This window comes from Myiozetetes cayanensis, unplaced genomic scaffold, assembly GCF_022539395.1.
Source record: "Myiozetetes cayanensis isolate MyiCay16 unplaced genomic scaffold, myiCay2020 scf3, whole genome shotgun sequence".
NCBI classification, from domain to species: Eukaryota; Metazoa; Chordata; class Aves; order Passeriformes; family Tyrannidae; genus Myiozetetes; species Myiozetetes cayanensis.
Window position 1 is genome coordinate 38,554,806 of NW_026087521.1, and position 19,305 is coordinate 38,574,110.

General features: G+C 38.4%; 2 protein-coding genes across 13 annotated transcripts in view; one reads left to right on the forward strand and one right to left on the reverse strand.

Moving 5' to 3' along the window:
• NAV3 (neuron navigator 3) overlaps nt 1-19,305 on the forward strand; it is a 514,063-nt gene that overhangs the window by 321,434 nt on the left and 173,324 nt on the right. For all 12 annotated transcript variants that reach the window (XM_050324425.1, XM_050324431.1, XM_050324426.1 and 9 more), the window contains 2 exons: nt 9,952-10,069; nt 10,780-10,832. In XM_050324425.1, coding sequence (XP_050180382.1) covers nt 9,952-10,069; nt 10,780-10,832 — 171 coding nt within the window. The remainder of the gene's footprint in view (nt 1-9,951; nt 10,070-10,779; nt 10,833-19,305) is intronic.
• PPP1R12A (protein phosphatase 1 regulatory subunit 12A) overlaps nt 1-19,305 on the reverse strand; it is a 1,052,766-nt gene that overhangs the window by 96,323 nt on the left and 937,138 nt on the right. The gene's annotated exons all lie outside the window — the stretch shown is intronic.

The window sequence follows — 19,305 nt, forward strand, 5'->3', positions numbered from 1 at the left end:
CCTACTAAAAGAAAAAGTTAGAGTTGGAATAAAACCCAACCAAACAACCCAGTGTTTCCGAATGAAATATTCATTATTCATCAGCAGTAATTATTTCTGATTTAAAAACAAGCAAACAAACAAAGCTAAAAAGTTATCTTTATTCCTATTTTATCAGGGAGTTAGAAGGTTAATGGGAAAGGTCAGAAAAACCCAGTTTTTCTTGTTCTAAAAAAGCAGACTAAATGGAGAGCTGTGAGAGAATTCCCCAAAGTAATACTCCACATGCATCTGAATGATTAAACAGCTGTGTGGTCTGTCTCAGAGTGCCAGCCTTCTCAGAGCTACCTGAGGAGCTAGTGGTGTCATTAGTGCTGTGCAGCACCACAGTCCAAGAAAACAACTGAGCCTAACATTGGATGGGACACAAGGTGGTAGGTGGCTGGATTAGAGACTCATTTGAGAGGAGATATGATGCTTCTTTTAGTGGATCATTTCTATTTCTTATTTACATTAATGGGACAAAACATAGAAAGGCTCTTGGAAGGAAAGGCTGGACAACAATTACCTCTGTCCGAAATGAATGCTATAATCTCTAGCCAGCAAAGTTATTTGTTTGTGTTTTCAGTGAGTTCCTTTCTTCCTCATCTGCTTCCTGCTCACAACTTCCCAAATCTTGAATTATTTTCTGTATAGTGGTGTGGCTGCTATGAGAGTATCTCCTTCCTAATCCTTCACAGAAGCCTTTAGTCCCAAGGGGTTATTGTGTGGGAGGTAGAAGATATGGATTTAATTAAATTTAAAGGCAGCGACCCTTTCAAGTGAGTTAGTCATCCTTCATTTCTAGTCTGTTATCCAAGAGACAGGGTATCACCAGAATGTGTATTTTAAAAGGAAACATAGGACAGTGAGTGAAGACTTGTGGGTGTGGAGAGCAGTCCCTTGAGGAAGAGGGCAGTGGGTGCCCTGTATACAGCCAGTTGTGAGGACCCAGAGAACAGACTTCAAACACAGAAGCACTGTTTTTTGTCATAAAAGAAAGGGTTTTCATTGTTTTCAGAGGTAAATCATGGCTGAAAAAATTTTGAGTCATGAATCACATATTCATGCATTATTTTAGGAGGTGCTGTAGTCCTACAGAAGTGTGTAGAAGAACCAAAAGTTTGGATATCTGTTAGAAGGTTTGCATGGGAGATCGAACAGTGAAGGAGACTCCTCAGGTCATTTTGTCTGACAAAATTTACTTCTTGCATAAAATTTATTATGCTACATGATTGTAAATTTAAGAATTATTATAATCAGAATGGGCAGGTCCTTATTATGGGTAGTACTTTCAATGGTAATCAAAGGAAAAATGGAAATGTCCTAAAGTGGTATTCCTATTGTACTGAGCTGTGTCCTTAGTCTTCCAAGTTCTGAAACACTGTTGTACATTTCTTGATCTGAAGAAGTATATGTATGGGCTGTCACCTGTGTAAGCATAATTTAATTTTCCTAAGCTTCAGCCAGGTAGCAAAAGGCAAAATGGTTGCACACACATGCCCATTACTACTCTCACATTCACCAGCAAGACCTGCTTTAACAGATTAATGACAGTGAGAAGAGGCTCAGATTACTTACAATTGAAATCATTAACTTACTTACTTAATGTGTGACCTCTAGTACCTCAGTGGTGTGCTGAATGTATGCAAGACATTTATCGATATGAAAATCAAAGAGTTTGTGACAAACAACTTTTAAACATCAAAGCCTGGAGAAAAATTAAATGGGAGTTAAAATGTCTTGTTATAAAATATGTAGCTCAGAAAGAAAACAAACTAACATTTTGGTTAGTTTGGTTTGCAGAGCTATTCTCCCACAGGAGAGCAAACCATACAGTTGAACTTAGTGTCTAAGCCTCAAAAAGTCCTGAAGACTTTAAAGTTAGTTGCAGTCTTGCAGTCTTATTTGCTACTATTTTCTCACAAGAAAAGAACAGATGTATGTCTTAATATTTTTGCATCTTTATATATCAGAAATTTGATTTTCCACACTTAAAAAGAAGTGCTGGCAAAGACGATTATTTTGATCCCAGGGCCAAGTTCTTTAATGCCAAATTGCGCTGTGGAAAGAATCTCTCTGTCCGTTATAAATCCTTAAACTGAGCTTTGATGGAAAATCTGGAGTTGTGTCACAGCGGAATCTTCTCAGTTCCATGTAAGGAGCCCCACTGCTGATTTCCAAAGGCAGGTGTTGGCTCATTCCAGGAATGGTCTGTTTGATAGCAAGAGTGGCTTTTTGCTTGTGAACAAAAATGAATCAACAAAGAAATGATGCTTTTGTTCTCCAAATTACTTAATACTTTGTAGTCAGATCTGAGATTGTAGAAGTCTTTTCTCCATTCATCTGTATTGCTGTGATATTGGTGAACTGCAAAGGAAACCTGTGCAAATTCAGTTAATATTTCCCTTTACAGAAAACCTAACTCTGCTTACTGTGGGTTTTTTTATTAAAGTGAACACAGGACTGATCATGAAACTTATCCTGGGAGTGACAAGAGATTTGTGAGATGTAGCATTCCTACAAGTTTAGAGTATAGGAAGTTTCATTCAAGGGAATGGAATGGGGCCTCTGGTATGGAGCTATTGCTATCCTGGATGTCTAGAGAAGTAGAAACATGGCTTTCTTTTTATCCTTCTTCCTTTGGATAGTCAAATGTGCTCCTTCCTAAATCAGCTGTTTCTTTTGTGGGAGTTCTGTTTAGCCAGGAACTGTCACAGAGAGCCATGCTTCAAGCTTTGGACAGGCTTGGGTGATGTTCAAGTGTGGCTGCACATACAGGAGTTAGAGGGATTTTCATATATTTCAGTTCATTTAATTGTATTAGAGAATTCTGGCGTTGTGCTTTTGATCAAATTACTTTCTTCACACATCACTACTATCTAGACAAAGCATATCCTACTCTTATATATGCCACTACTATAGCATCTCATCAGCTTGCAGAAGCAGCTCTGTGTATGTCTCACCACACAGGACAGCCATCAGCTCTTTTTATCACATACTCTCTCCCCCCTCACTTCTGGGACACACTTGTGCCAGCATTAGCAGGAAGGGTTGCTCTGTAGGGAAACCCAGTTCAGTACTTAGGAGCCACCATCTAAGGTACACATTTTGGGGATGGAGAATTACTTAGATAAGTTCTTAGTTTGTTACATGGATAAATTCTGGTTAGTGAATGGAGTGAACACATGCTCTTGAAGCACATCCCTGCAGCACAAGCCTGCAGAGAAGCAGCTGTCTGGTTGGGGTCCCTGAAGCTGAAGGATGAATATCTGGCTCCTTCCTGTGGCATTTTATTGCCATTGCATAGGACTGAAGAGTAGGTGTAGTAAGCCAATAAAATTATATGATTAAACTGTAAAGCAAATTGGTGTGATTCTTTACAAAGGATGAAGAGGTTATTTCATTATATAAAGAGTTGGATTTTTAGCTGGGTAATATTCAAATTACTCAGCTAACTTTACACACAAATATACACTCAAAGAAACTTATAGTGTTAGCTTTCATCTGGCACAGAAGCATCAAAAGCCTTGCCCCTGTGCCATTGGTGAATATTGGCCTCAAATACATTCAATTAATTCTGAGTTGGGATTTGGGAATAAATAAGTAGAAAGGGAGCACAGTAAGTCAGTACTGTTTCTTCAGTGATTAGATCACAAGCTGTAAGTGAAACTTGGAAATCTAAAACAGCCTCCTTAAAGTTCAGTAAGTCATCTAAAGCTTGCCAGTGACTGTTGAAGAGTATTGTTTCTACTAATTTTCTTAGCTGCGATTACTGGAGTTTTGTTTAATTGTGTTTTTATCTGTAAATTACTGAGTAGTGTTGATGGATACATGCTGCTATTTACAAAATAGAATTGTACTACAGGGATTCTGACATTTTGGTTAATTGGCATGTATCCCTCTAAGTGGTTTCTCTTCCTTAACTCATAATTGTTCTCATTTGCTCAGTGGGATTCAGAAACAGGGTTTGTGGAATGTCATTTAATACTTATTTCATTTTGTTAAATGAAGTGCATTGGCTTCCATCTTGTCTATAAATTAAGTCGTTCCAGTTTCATTTTCTGGCTATATATCTTTAATTGTGTAAATATTTTTCTTTCTCATATAATTTGCTTAATGTTATGGAAAGTGCCATCCCCAGACCCTAGCTTTACTTCATAGCAAAAGAGTTACAGTGTGTTTTCTATAATCAATTAAATCAAGACATAAATCGAATGTTTGATCTGTCTCTTATGGCAGTCTAAATGTGAACCATTGTTTTCCAAGATAGCCTTCTTCCTTGCTAAGTGGAGGACCGAAACTAATAAATTATTCTTTTGCATCCCAGCAGCATAACCTTCAATAAGAAAATATTTAAAAGGTTAGATACTGCCTTGCAGTTGAGTTTTCCTTAAAGTTTTCCTACAGAGAGTAGGAAGGAGAAACCCATCTCATTGTAATCTGATTTTCTCACCCTATTCTAACACTAGTTAATGTTTATAAATATAAAAAAAATTATTAAAAAAAGCTCTTTATAAATAAAAACAGCTTCAGAGACACTCCAATATGTGCTTTGCTACCCACAATTTATTAGCCAAGAATAGCTACTTTGAAATAGGGTTGTGGTCATGCCCTCTCCTCTGGCAAATGCTCTTAGTCAGGGACTCTGGGACTGTTATGTATGCTCTGTTGGGTATTCAGGATCCAGGGTAGGCCAAATGGGAAAACCTCCTAGGAACTAGATAAGCAGCCTTTGCAGGCCATTTTGTAGCATACTGGAGAGCAACAGAACCAACTCATCAATCTCTTTTTCTTCAAGCATAATTTATACAAGTGTCTATGGGTGAAAAGCTTTAAGTGCTATCAACTATCAGTTGTCGTCAGCGGCAACATTTCAAGCAGAGTAAATGCAGTACACTAGAAAGTCATGTAGACCTTTTAGTGGGTTAACTGTGCCATATTTCCACTTTGGCTGACTGTTAAAATTCTAGTCTTGGGCCTATTTAATAGTTCCATTTTCTTTTATTTCTTTTTTTTGTAAAGAAATGTGACAAAAAGTAGTATAGTGTATTGATGTGAAATACTGTAACCCAGGTATACTGCTAGCAACATTTGTGGTTTTTTGGTAATAGATAATTTTTTCTTCCATTTCTCCAACACTTGTTTGCCACAAGATTGAAGAGTAAAGAAAAATCTGTGAGAACCTTTCTGTTGCCTACAGATTCTTTCTGGGAAATGGAGTTCTTAAAAAGCCTCCCCACCCCTAAAGGTATGAGGGTGACACTATGCACAGAAGAGAGCATGAGAGTGAGCACTGGCAGACAGCATTTCAATTCTTCGTTGCTAATAAATGAGGATACAATCATTCCTACAGAGTATTTCAAAGGACACAGGATGAGAACTGGATACTAATTTTTTATTCCACATATCTAGGAAGGACATTTTTTCATATAGTGGACAAATATTTTAATATATTTCAAATATAACCTATGCTCCTACATGGCATGGAAATCTGTCCTGAGGTCTCAGTATAACTCACTTGGCAGCAACTGCTGTTCTCCCTAAGCAGCAGCATTGGCACGTAAGGGAGTGACAGAGGCATACTCTAAGAATGGAAAGCTGTCTTCTCGATAGTAACAGGAGACCATTTTCAGAGCTGAGGCTCCATATTCCAATGCAAACAAACAAAAATATCTGGAAGGGTCATGATTCCTGGAATATGCATTTTCCCACCAAGCCTTTTTATAAAATTACCTGATTAAAAAGGTTATAGAAGAAAAAATTTCAACTCAGAATATTTGTGTTGTATTCCCATCTCTGCTTGCCACATCAAAAAGCAGCCTTTATGCCTTAGTTTCCCCATGTCTACAGAAATGATAAATAGAAGGGGTGATCTCATTTATGCCTGGAAAGCATGTTGAGCTGATTTAGTGGAAGATAGTGACAAAGTGTCATGCATTATTATTGCATTAGGCTGCCTGCACTTCTGAAATCCATCTGACATTTCCCACTTGGCATTGATTGTGGGTGGTAACATTTCTGTTTTAGTTTTAAAGAGGATGCATTATAGCACTGTGTGATGTATAATTACATGGCTTGTGATTAAAGCATTTTCTAAGAAAGGCAGTAACCTGTGAGATCCTCTCTCTTTCACTTCATTAAGCTCCTGCATCATGAAGTGTATTGCTTCATTACAGATCCTGCCAAGCAGCTCTACTGTGCTCCTTGTAGCTACATGTAAAGTATGGAGGTGAAGTTCCTAACTATATTTGGGTATCAGAGTTTATTTCCTCTACTCTGTTGAAGGTTGGTATGACGAGCAGTTGAGGAATGCTGGGGGAAACCGTTGTTAACATGAGCAGGCTGTGCCCGAGCTCGGATTGCCCAGCTGAATCCTGTTTCGAGTTGCAAGCTGTTAAATCAGCGGGTGCTGGGATAGGGTTCGGAGCCCGCAAACACAGGTTTGTTCCGTTATCGTGTTGCTGAGACCGGTCCTTCATGTCACAGGTAACAGTGGCTGTCCCATATACTGTCAGCAGTCAGAGCTTAGCGCTGGAGTGGAATACTCCCGTGTCAGACGTGCCTGTAAAGCAGGGTGGTAGGAGAGGAAGCTTGGGGAGGAAATGAGTAAGTGAGCAGCCCAGCCCAGTGTGTGGCTGTAGGGCAGGGTTACTGGAGAGCCAAAGGGGCAGGAAGTGCCGTAACAACTAAGCCTCGTGACTGTGTTCTGCTCTGAAACAGCCTCATCATAGAAAAATCGAAGATGAGAGGTTTTTGGGGAAACATTGCTGTACAATTAATGCAAAATGGCATGATCTACTGCTAGTTCTGAAAGGAGGGGTAGCATGCACAGCTCCTCCTTAGAGCTGCTCAGTAACCAGTGGAAGAAGAGCACCTGTAAAAAGCAGACTTCTGCATGAAGTTACTGATTTTTTTATCTTCTGTTCTGTGTGAGTATTGTCATTGACAATGCACACTGGAGTTAAATTTAATGAGGTGTATAGTTACACTGAAACTGTGAAGGGAGATTCTCTATTTCTCATTATATTTGCATCAGAAAATTTACTGTAAACAGGTAATAGTGGCATGTGTACATTTGTATAATTTCATGTGTCTATCTACATGCTTTTCATTTTTTGCAACTAAGTTCTGAGCAGCTGGGTCCCCAGAAATATGAGATGAATGAGAAGGGCATCCTATAGGAAAGGGGGGAGAAAACAGAAGCAAGTGGTACTCGCTACAGAAAGGGAGGAATTAACACATGATATTCCACTTGCAGCTGGGTGTTAGTTTGCTGTATTATCTCAATCAACAACTCTTTGCCTTTTTGATTTTTTTTTTTTATTTGGAATACTTCTGAAGTGAAAAAACTACTCTTTTAAATCTACTTCCACCCAGTACTGTTTTTCTACCATTGCTTGACTATCAAAATGCTGACCATCAGAAAAATTTTTGTATTATGTGGATTATCAACCTTTGCTTACAAAACACTGTTTACATTCTTTATACTTATCACTTTTAAATTAATGAGAAAAGAAAATTATGAAGGGGATGGGTGGCTCAGTGATGCCCATTCTTTGAACACTGGCAGAGCAGCTGCTACAATGAAATTTCCTTGTCTGCTTAGTGAGAGGATAGTTCAAATTGTAGTCAGAATTAGGATTGATACACCCAATTATGCGAGGGTGTGACAAATGAAAAAGGAAATGCCTGGTATTTTTATTTGTAATGTGAAACTGACCTAAAATAATACTAGTGGTATTAAAATATGTATGTTCCAATGGATCAGTTTCATTGGAATACAGAAAATAGTTCTGCTTATAGTAATAACTCAGAGAGTATTTCTGAGACATTACCTTAATAGAATGACTGAAGTTGAAATACTAGTAGTAGGGAATATATGATGCTATGGGTGTGGTATGTATGTTTTATCATCATGATTTCATATTGTACTAAATATGTGTTTTTACAATCTTTAGAGGCCCCAGATTAGAATTCATTGTATGTGGTTATACAGTCGAAGGAACACTTTTGCACTTACAGTTGGCTTTAATAAAACATTTTAATGGAGTCTTTTATGTCACTGATTTGTAATATGGAAAAAAGAATATCAATCAGTGAAAAGACAGGTGACTGAAGTGGACTTCTGGGTGCATCAGGGAAATTAAGGGCCCCTTTTAAATGCAGCATCCTTTGGCTATGGGAGAGCTGAATCCACTTCCACAGTTTAATTCTGTGGAGTTATCTAAAGTTCTAAAGCTGTCAAAGCTGTGGCAAATCAGCAGTGATCCATCTGCAGGAATAGGGGAAGAAATCAGATAGGCCAAACAAGTTACTATTTTCTCTCTTTTAAGAAAGAGGGAGAAAATCTGTGACAAAGGTTCTCAAGTAGCAAAGGAGTTCTTAGCAGGGGAACATGGACTATGTGGTGATACTTCTGAGGGGTGGAAAGCATCAGATGATGATGCTCTGGGTAAGACTGGGAATTGCATCTGTTTTCCCATCCTGACTCTACTGTAGATTTCCTTGTTAAAATAAGCAAGTAGTTAACAGCTTTGGCCTCAGTTTTTCTGTTCACAAGATGGGTTTCTGATCCCTTCCTCCCAAGGATCTGTGAGGTTAAATAAAAGGATGTTTATAAAGTAAGCTTTTTTTTTTTTTTTAATGAAAGAGGTGCAGTTTCAACATTTTCCAACAGTATTCTCAGCAGAGAAAGACAGTTATTATATTTACTCACACAACGTTACTGTTGTACATATATGCTTCCTTTCAGTGGCAACATCCCATGGTAGTCAAAGGTTCTGTACAAGTCCTGTTTTCTGGAGTGAGGAGAGAGGTCACAAACACCCTGCAAAAGAGAACCAGGACTGGCTGCTAAGGGCCACTGATACCCTTCATCTGTGTGACACCCCTTGCCAATCTCCAGTAGTCCGAGCTACCTCTGTATGCTGGAACACCCTAGGGTGGTGTGAGCACCTCTTGGAGTGCACTGTTCCTTCAGAGTAGAGATGAAAGTGTCTGTGCTTCTTATCTCACCCTAAGTGAACCTGGTTCTGCTTGTGTGCGTGCTGTAGGTGTTACTAAATGCTCTGTGTACATACATGCCTTATGAATTGCCTTCAAACTCTCTCTTCATCCCTTCTCTCCTCACTTATTTTAGAGCATGTTGTTCAGCTGGTCCTTTTCAACCTTTTGTTGATAACTGCCATTTTTGTGCTGCCTGTTGTTAAGTATTTGGTGCTTCTCAGACTCACCCTTCCCCATTCTACTTCAGGAGGAGGAGGGGCACAGCATATTTCCAGAATATATATATTCTAATTCTAGTGATAAGACTACTGTGCCTCTGGTGCTCTCAGCCTCTGTGCACATTAGAGCACTTTGAACTGAAGGTGACTGGACAAACAACCTGTCCCTGCGCAGTGGGGCACAATGATTACTGCAGAAAGTGTCACAGAGGCGTCCCCAGGTGCAGGAACACCAGTGACAACCTAATGAATCCTTGCCCAAACACAGGCACATGTCTCTGCTATCATTTTCTCTTAGGCAGTCCCAGAGCACAAAAGTTGTTGGTGGGGCATGTGTAGAGATAGAAATGTGGGAGGTAGAATTGCAATAGATGTGATTGATTTACAACAGGAGTTTCCTTAATAGTCATAAGGGGAATTTTGCTTGGTCACAGCAAGTTTGAACCCTCATGAAACAGCCTGAATCATTTGAAGTTAAAATAAAACAGAGGATAGCAGGAGGAGGGGCATGGCAGCATTAAAAAAAAAAAAAAAAAAAAAGGCGGCAAAAAAGCACATTAAAATTGTTTCCTTTGGTGCTGACTTCTTAAATGGGAATGTGATCCAAAATAGTTCTGGTGTGCAAGCCAACATTTGTTTTAAAACTTTTTATTGTCTTCTTTCTTCTCTTCCCCTTCTTCCCCTTGCCCCCCCCTCTGCTCTGCAGATTTACACTGACTGGGCTAACCACTACCTAGCAAAATCTGGCCACAAGCGGTTGATCAAGGATTTGCAACAGGACATTGCAGATGGAGTTCTGCTAGCAGAAATCATCCAGATTATCGGTAAGACCAGGGCTGAGGGAAGCACTGGGACCTGACTCCTTGCATGGGGAAATATATAATTCAAATTGAAAGTATGTAACAATAAGGTGAACCCTGAATAATACAATTTGACTGGGTCCATATGTCTCATACTTGTGTGGTTCATTCATGTCTTAATTAAAAAATATGTTTATGTGAGCATGTTTGGAAGTTGCTGTTTAACCATACTTTAAATGGCCAGAACTGTATCTTACACACTTTGAATTGTCAGAAATGAATGCTCCATTAAACCATATGTCTCCCATGTGTGCATTTTGTTAGTTGGAGTGGCTCATACTTTCTGGGATGCCTTGAAACTGTATCCTGACCCTGTAAAGACAATTGTGGAAGATTTCATGTCAGCAGTTATTTTGCAGGGGCTGAAGAATTAGCAGCGACCTCCTTCACACTTCCCCCTTTGCATGATTTAGCATGTGGAAGCAACTGCTGCTAACAAGAGTGTTGTTACTGTATGACTGAGCTTTACTTAGAAAGGGGCTCTGTGTCAACAAAACCCTCTGCACTTTATTGCTGTGTCTTTTCTGCTGTTCTGGGTTTTTTTTCTGTTTTGATTTTTTTAAGCTTTACATTTTCTGGGTTTTGCTTGGGGTTTTTTTTGACCGGGGAGGGAGGTGAAAAGGAAAGTTTTATCTCAGTTTACTTTTGCTTTTCTTCTCACTGTTTTTGTTTAGCAAATGAAAAGGTTGAAGATATCAATGGCTGTCCCCGGAGCCACTCTCAAATGGTAAGAATAAAATTATTTTTAGTTTGTATTGGCACCACTGCACTTTCCTAAAATGCTTCTTAATAGTGATTTATTTATACTGTGAATATTCTGTCCCATGTTTACTATAAAGTTCTAATTCTCATATAGTGTTCCTGATGCTTTTTTTCCATGCTTGATTAGTGTTTGTCACTTCATTCCTGCACTCACTAACTTTGGACTTTTGAGATAACCTGGCAGTGAAACTTCATCAGCTGTAATTAATGCAGAACTACCCTAGCAGACCTGTTCTAATGATCCAAGTAATTTCATTTAACTTAATTTCTAAGGCAGTAAATCCAAGAACAAATTATTAAGTGGAGTCTTTGTGTCTGGAAAACTGGTTTGATGAACAAGACTTGCCAAATGGTTTTTAAATATAAATAGCCTTTTGGATTGTCCACTGTGAAGTCCAGTTAGATGCACTGACTCCAAGACTTTCAGAAATAGCACGTTAGTCATATGGCTCTCTGAGCTATAGCTGGCAGCTGCCTAAAGACTTTTTAATACTCTCAGACAAGAGGCATTTAGTGACTATGATTCATATGGAGTCTTATTAATCTTTTACTGTGTTTATGGCAAGTCAACTACATTTAATAAGATAAAACCATCTGAGAAGACTGTGTAAGTGACAGGAACAAAGTCTGAGCCTGAGTAACATCACCATGCATTTACTGAATCATTTGAAGTTCTGGTTGTGTTCCCCCATGCTGAGGTGTTTGCCTTTCTGTTCCCATTCAAATAATACATAAGTAAGGTACATGGTTGTTTAACTGGAAAAGATTTTGGAGTATAATTTGGATGAACTTGCATAATAGCAAACTGATGAAACTGGACTTAAAAATGGAAATTCAATAGAAAAAATAAGTGCATTTGTTCAGTGCATTTTTAAAGGGAAAATTGTTTGCAGTTTTTTCTGCAAAGCTTCAGAAGGTAAGGGGAAAATTTTTGAGTACCAGTGAACTGAATAAAGGGGTCTTTCGGTTCTTACTGTACAAAAATTGTCCAACTTAATCTAAGTTTTTCTCTGACTTTCAGGCTTTTAGAAACTGTCCAAAGAAAGAATATATGCAATTTCCATAATAATAGTTATTATTTTAATTAATCACATTAAACTAACACCTAGTGACCCTGAATGAGAATGCTGGGAACTCCAGCGTGGAACTCTAGTATTACACACACAAATTAAGAGATAATCACTCTCTACTTTAATCATGTTAAAACTTGCCATTCCAGACAGGCAAGACAAACAAGAAGAGATAAAAGCACAGAAAAGTGGTATGATTTTCCAAGGTTATGTAAGTGGTTTGTGACCATTTAGGATTGCTTGGGGACACACCAATCTGATGTCTATTGAACTTCATTTCCATAAGAGAGAGATGAACTGCAGAGAGGATATTCACTCTAGCAACATCTACATCTCCAAAGCAACAACACTGGTGTACATTCGTTGTTTCCTCAGTGCATCTCAGAACCCCCAAATTTCTGAATCTACTCTCCATTTGTTGCCTTTGGGCTGTGCAGTTATCTAACCTAGGTGATGTCACAATTTTGCCAGATTTTCAGGTAATTTCCCTTAGCAGTGCTTAGTTTTGTCAGCCCACTCAGTTAGTGGTAGGACAGTTCTCTTCCTGTAGCAGTGGACTCTTATGTGTTTGTAATATGCACCAAAAAATGCAACAGTGGTCAAAGTTAGTTTGCATGTTTGAGATGCACCAGTATGTAGCAATATGTCTTGTCAGGATTTGCCAGAATATCAGCAAACAGTCAAAATATTTCTGTGGTATGTTTGTTAGCCATTCATTCTCCACTTTCATTTTAATATTTTTAGTTGATAAAGCTAAGAATCCCACCACCCTCTTCTTGCAAATGTTTCCGTAATCCTTTCTTTTATAACTTGCAATTAAGAAGAAATGTTTTCTGTATTCATCTGCCATTTGCTACCCTTTCCAGGAGGTTATGTGTAAGACATTTTATTAGCTTAAAAAAGCTAGAGAGCACTGTCTTGGATTGTCTGCTGCTGGAAATACTTGATATTCTCTCTGGATGATATTGATAACAATTCCTAATTAATCACTACTCATATTCCCAAGTTCTGTTCCACTCACCATTTGGTTTTCCTCTTGTCAACAGCATCATCTCTGAAGTGATTTTTAAGGCATCTCAATTCAACTTAATTTGTAAATACCTCAATACCTTAATTTGTAAACACAATTTAATGTTTAATTCAAATGTGTATAAAATGCTTGGAGTTTAGTTTTCATTTAGTTAGATCTATTGCAATAAAGTAATATGCTCATTTTGGCAGTGATATATAAAATACTTGCAGACAAATTGAATTGGCTCAATAGGTCCAAGTTCATAAAAACTAAAAAACTGTGAAGCCCAGCAGCATAGTTTGCTATATCAGGATTCTTGTGTCTGTCATTATGCTCTCCCTTTTGATGTTCCATGCAGAATTTGAGAACTTGAGATGTATTGAGAGATAAATTCTTTTGTATTCAAATCTCTGAAGTTTTAGAAAAAAGGCAGAAGAATGCCAGAAATCTTGCTCTATTCTGTAAGACTGAGGAAAAGTTGTGTACTTAGGAAGAGGAAGGTGGAGTAAGTGAATTAGTCTCTACTTAACCAGGGAGCTTTTTATGTGATAGAGAGAATTTTCTGTGACATAGTTAAAGAAGTGTGTGAAGCCTAAAGCTGAAGTAGGATAACGTTACCATGTATATACTGGTAGACATTGTTCAGTGTGCTAAATGTGCTTTGTAGTGTTCCTGTAGTCCCACTGAAGCCCCCAGTGGCTCCATCTCTGCTTATATACACAAGTTTCTTTCTGGAGAAGGGCAAGGTGGCAAGGGGAAGAGGTTCATACAGATCTCTTCTTAGCAGGGAGTCAGCCTGTGGACAGGATAAATAGGTGGAAACTGCTAAATGTGCCACAAAGCCCTTCAGACTTCCTCTGACAGGCATGTGCTGAGCAAACACTGTTGAACAGCATCCCCCAGTGTCCAGCAATGCCAATATCCAAGGATGAAAACATCAGCATTGGCACTCTGTGTCTAAAAATTGTTTGTGAAAAACAGCATAATTCTGTATAAAGTAAGCATTGAGAGTTCTACTAAGGCTCATGAATTACATGTGAAAATGTGTGGGCTATGGTTTTGTGTAGCTCTTTGAGGACTGAGAAGCCTGAAAATATCATCCCAATGTTCACTGTCAAGTGGGCCCACATGAGAGCTCTTCCTGTCTGCACAGTGTTGGACTGTGTAAGAATCTCCTGGTTTTGCTGGTGCAGTTGGTGAGATTGGCTGTTTAGATTCAAGATATACTTTCTGTGCTTTGGAGCAGCTCCAGGTGAGCCTTCTACTCTAGTGTGACACATTGATATATATATACAGAAATTTGGCCAAGTATAGAAATATGGTCCCTTGGGAAACTGGGAATTCAATCTGAGTTTGGCAAACTAATCCCAGTTCCTTTAATATGCAAGCCAGTTTCTTCCTGGAGTGACACCTGTATGACCCTCTCTGACACTTGTATTACCCCTTTTTGTGTAAATTCAGACTGTCACCCTATGCCTATCCATGGATCTTCACAGATTTCACACCTGGCTGCTCCAAGAGTTTTGTGAAAATGAGGGAATAGCAGACTATAATTTTTTTCATCTGTTCAGGTTTAGTGTGTTTAAATAAGTGGAAAACAGTAGTCTCATTTCCATGAAACATACTTACATGCTTAATTTTCATAAATAAAGTGAATAGCCTGAAATCTAGTTAAGTCTGTTTTGGGAAAGGTGCTGTTTCCATGAGAGCAGAAAAGGCCTGAGAAAGCAGTCGATACAAATTTCTGTTAAAAAATGTAGTCAAAAGGACTGGCTTCTCACAATATGGATTGGACAGAGTAAAAAATAGATTTTACTGTCCTCTGTGGTAGGTAAAGGATATCTAGGATTTGAAAATGGGGTAGTCTTAAGAGGGTAAAAACTAAAAGTACTTTTCTAAAAGGCTGTCAGGTTCACAGCATGATATCTAGGAAAGTGATCTAAATAAAACCAGAAGAGACAATGGTAGTAGTTAAAATTCGAGCTTCTGAGAGAGGTTTGTGTTTTTAGGTAGGAGAGCTCCTATTTTACCTTTGTTACGTGGAAAAAACCTGCAAGACATAGTCACAGCTTGTGTGTGGATTTTTGGGGGAGAACTGACTTGAAGAATATGCTCAGATGTTAGGTAAAGGACTGTATGGAAAAGACTTGGGGAACAAAAAGAGTTTTGCTTGCATTAACAACTAGTTCAAGATATAATTTTAATTTCAATAAGGCTATTTCTATCTGAAACAGAGAAAGAAATTAGATTTTTCCTTCCAGTGACACTATGCCTGTATTTCAGATTAACATAATTGAGATTATTGGCTCTTTGACATGCCTACATAAAGAATATGCAAACTTGTTTTTGTTTGCCAGAGAAGTTTTCAATGTAGAACATCAAAACACCTCTACCTTTTGTAAACACAGTGTGTAGCCATTAGGCAGCTGTAAGCATGTAAGGACAGCTGGTAAGCAAGTAAGGACTACCGCCTCCCTAAGATCGTGCTCTATGGGGAACTTGCCACTGGCTGCCACAAGAGAGGAGCCCTGAAGAGGAGATCCAAGGACTGCCTGAAACAATCCCTCAGCCTTGGCCATATTGATCACCACCATTGGTCTACCCTGGCCTCCAATCGGGAGGCCTGGAGACACACCATCTATAACGCTGCTGCTGCTTTAGGGAACACACACAGGATCACTCTCGAGGAGAAAAGACAACGCAGAAAGAATCGCATCTCGTCGATATCACTGGGGAGTCTTTCTGCTGTGCCTTCTGCAATCGGACTTGTCTATCTCGCATTGGCCTTTTTAGCCATCAGCGCGCTTGTAGCAAGCGTGGGTAGAGCCCTTCTCAAATCTTCATTTGCGAAGCCTAGCCGTGATGATGAAGCATGATCTATTCTCTATTCTGTCACTTTCTCAGCAATACAAATGGAATGCCATATTCATTTACCTTCCTGTATACACTTAGTATAGGAATTTCCAGTATCATCTTAAAATTCCCCTCTGCTCTGCAAGTGTCTCCCTTTGCCAGGTGCATTGCAAAGGACCTGGTTGCACTGGAGATGAGCAGTTATGTTCCTCCTACAATGGGAACGTTCTCTTAGGTGCTTCCTTGGGTCAAGTAAAAGACCCTCTCATCTTGGAGACCTGTTACCTTTTGGAGCAGACCCTGATTTGATTTAATTAAAAGTCCACAGTTGGATTTTTGTCCCCCATTGATGAAGGCACAGTTTGGACAACAAAATATAGTAGGTGAAAGGGCTCCAAATTGCTCTTGATAACTGCCCATATTGTCCACACTTTTGTGCAGCCTCCAGCCAAATTGTTTTCCAGAGAGGAAATTTATGAGGATAATGTAGCTGAACGTGTGCCTCAATGTTACCAAGCTCATTGCATTTATTATATATATGTATATATATATATAATAATATATATATATATATATTTTATATGTTACCAAGCTCATTGCAATGCCATCAGTAGCATTTCTTCCTTGGAATTTTTAAGTGGTGGCAGAAGTATCATACTCCCCGTTCCCTGGGAAAGTTTTGTTATGGTAATGCACAGCTTATAGGTTTTTTTTAGTATCCCTCCTCACAAGGATTTACTTACCTGTTAACTCTGCATTTCTGAATCCAGCTCTTGTGGTTTGGCAGAGTAAAGTCTCTGCAGTTCTTTTTTTCAAGACTGTGGGTAAAATACCCATTAGAGCCACACTGGTAACAAATACTTCTTTTTACATTCTGTTCTTTCCTATCTTGCAACAGCAGCAGCTCTAGACAAAAACAGGCAAGTCTGATAGAGCTCCATTATGAAAGGATCTAAGCAGATGCTTATCTATGAAGGAAATTACATTCCTCAACATGATACATATTCAGATTTCCCATTTTCTGATGGTACTTTCAAGTAGACCCATATAATTTTTTATTTAACTTGTTATGCTTTCTGAATTTCCTCACTAGGTGGGTAATCTACATTCAACTTTAAACTTGCCTGGGATTCCCAGGACCCAGGTGCCCAAGAGTGTCATAGCCAAGAGCATGTCGCTCTGAAGATGCTTTCATAAACAAATCCTCTCATTTCCTATGTAGGTTCAGAGCTGATCTTCCCTTTGAGAACTAACCCCATTCCCACATCCTTCCCCAGTGACTGTCCTTAGCTGTTACAGAAAGACTTTCTTGAACATGTTTAGCACATCCAGACACTTTCAATCCACTGTACAGTGTACAATATACAAGATGGCTTCACGGAGTTTGCAATTTGTTTGGCATTCAGTGAGTCAACTATCTCATTGAACTCTCCCATATTTCAAACTCTTGAATTACAGAGGATGAGTGCAGGACAAAATTTTAGAAGCTGACCTTCAGGAATGGACTCTCTCTCTTTGTTTTTGATATCATCAATCTCATTTTATAAACTTGTGCATGCCTTGCAGTGAGCTCATACCTTTGTTTTTTTTTCTTAATCATCTGTGCCACAGAAATTTAAAAATTCTCTGGCTAAAAGCAATACATGTAGATATATCTACAGTGAAAACATAAAAATAGGTAATGCAAATTGAAGGAATTACAGGAAGTGATGTTTTCATCAGTGTAGAAATTGAAATTTATTTTTTTGTTTGCATAAGAAATTAGCTTGACATAAAGACTAGAGTAAAAATTTAAATGAGACTGTCAGAAATAGAGATGTTTGTGCTCCAAAAGAAGAAAGTAAAATGAGGGTCTGTCATATGTTATGGGAATAATTGTGACTATATGAAGGGAGGGAATAATGATTGACGCTCAAGGATGTAAATGTTGGAATTCTTGTTTCAAGTTTTGCTGAAAAGAGTTAATTAATGTTATTAACAGCCAGTTTGAGTAAGATGAGAGACAAATCATTTTAGCATATAACAGTCAGAGGAGGAATTTCAACTGCTTTTGTGAATAAATACTAAAATTTCCAAGAACTCAAGAAATTAGAGAGAAAATATAAATAGGGTGACAGCTGGAGAGACAGGCAGAGTAACAGTTGCCTTTTTGTGGTAGACCAACCATGTTTTTATTGTGAGAGAAAGAGGAAGCTGAGGAAAGGATGGATGAATGTTGCAAAGTGTTAAATCTAGTAGAGAATAAAGAATAGGACACTTCATTCCTCCTGCCTAAAAGAATGTTATCATCTTGGAAAGGAAGGGCAGGGGACAGCAACCAAATCATCACTTTTTTGATATGGTTTGATTCTAGTTCAACTTTTTTGAGACCTCTTTATTGTGCACTGAAACAAGCAGTTTTCTTTACATCCAAAACATTACATTAGAGAACATAAAAAGGACCTCAAGATTTATAACAATTTCTCTTCACAGAACAGCTCAGAGTTACTCACTGGCATGAGACAGTGAGATACATATTCCCCTGAGTCACTCACATTTGACTGTCTGAAGTCACAAAAGAAAATGCTACAGGAACACATCCTGAGTACTATTTTATTAGGCTGAAAGTACATTATCTACGAAGTATAAATCATATGCTGTTATTAGCCTTTTTATTTATGCTTCCAGATCCCTTATGCTATTATTGTGTAGAATCACATGAGAATAACTCATCTAGATGTTAATGAAATAATCATGTCATGAAAAGTACATATACTGTGATGAATACTTATACAGTCACCATGAAATCTGTTGAATCATTAGGTTATGGTTGAGTTTGCTTGGTTAGGACTGGAATTAGGGTTATGCACACTTTACTTCTGTAGACTAAGATTGCCAAATGCTAAAAAATCTTTTTGTTTCTTAAAATCAGTGAGTTTTCTTCACACCTTCCCCTCCCTCCTCTTCCACTGACCTCTCCCCCCCCTTCCTGCAATTCCTTGAAACCCACCTCCCTTCAGTCTGTACCTGAACATGCATTACCTTCATGCCACTGAGGCATGACCATCTCACCCATCTCTTCTCCTCATCTCTCAGTTGTGTTTGGCAGGAATGTCATTTGATCAGAAACTTGAGTTAAACTGTATTGGAAAGATATGCAGAGATGAAATATTGCAGTATGTCTGAAGACTAATGGGTGGCATACATTTTGAGTATTTATTGTTTGAAGAGATACAGTTGGCGGTCTCCCTATTTACCCTTATCTGTAATTACTTTTCTATGCTCTTCAATTTTTAGTTTTTATGGTGTTTTTTTTTTCCCCTCAGAAATGTAATGTGAACATTCCCTGAAGTTTTTGAATTGAACAAACATATATTTGTGATACATGTGCTTAGACAATGATGTGATGAATAAATGGCCTTGAAACCTCCATTAATTGCAATACACTGAATAGTGGTGCTTTCTAAAGTTCTATAGACACTAACAGATTTTTCCCACATAGCAGCAGCAAGATTACTGTAAAT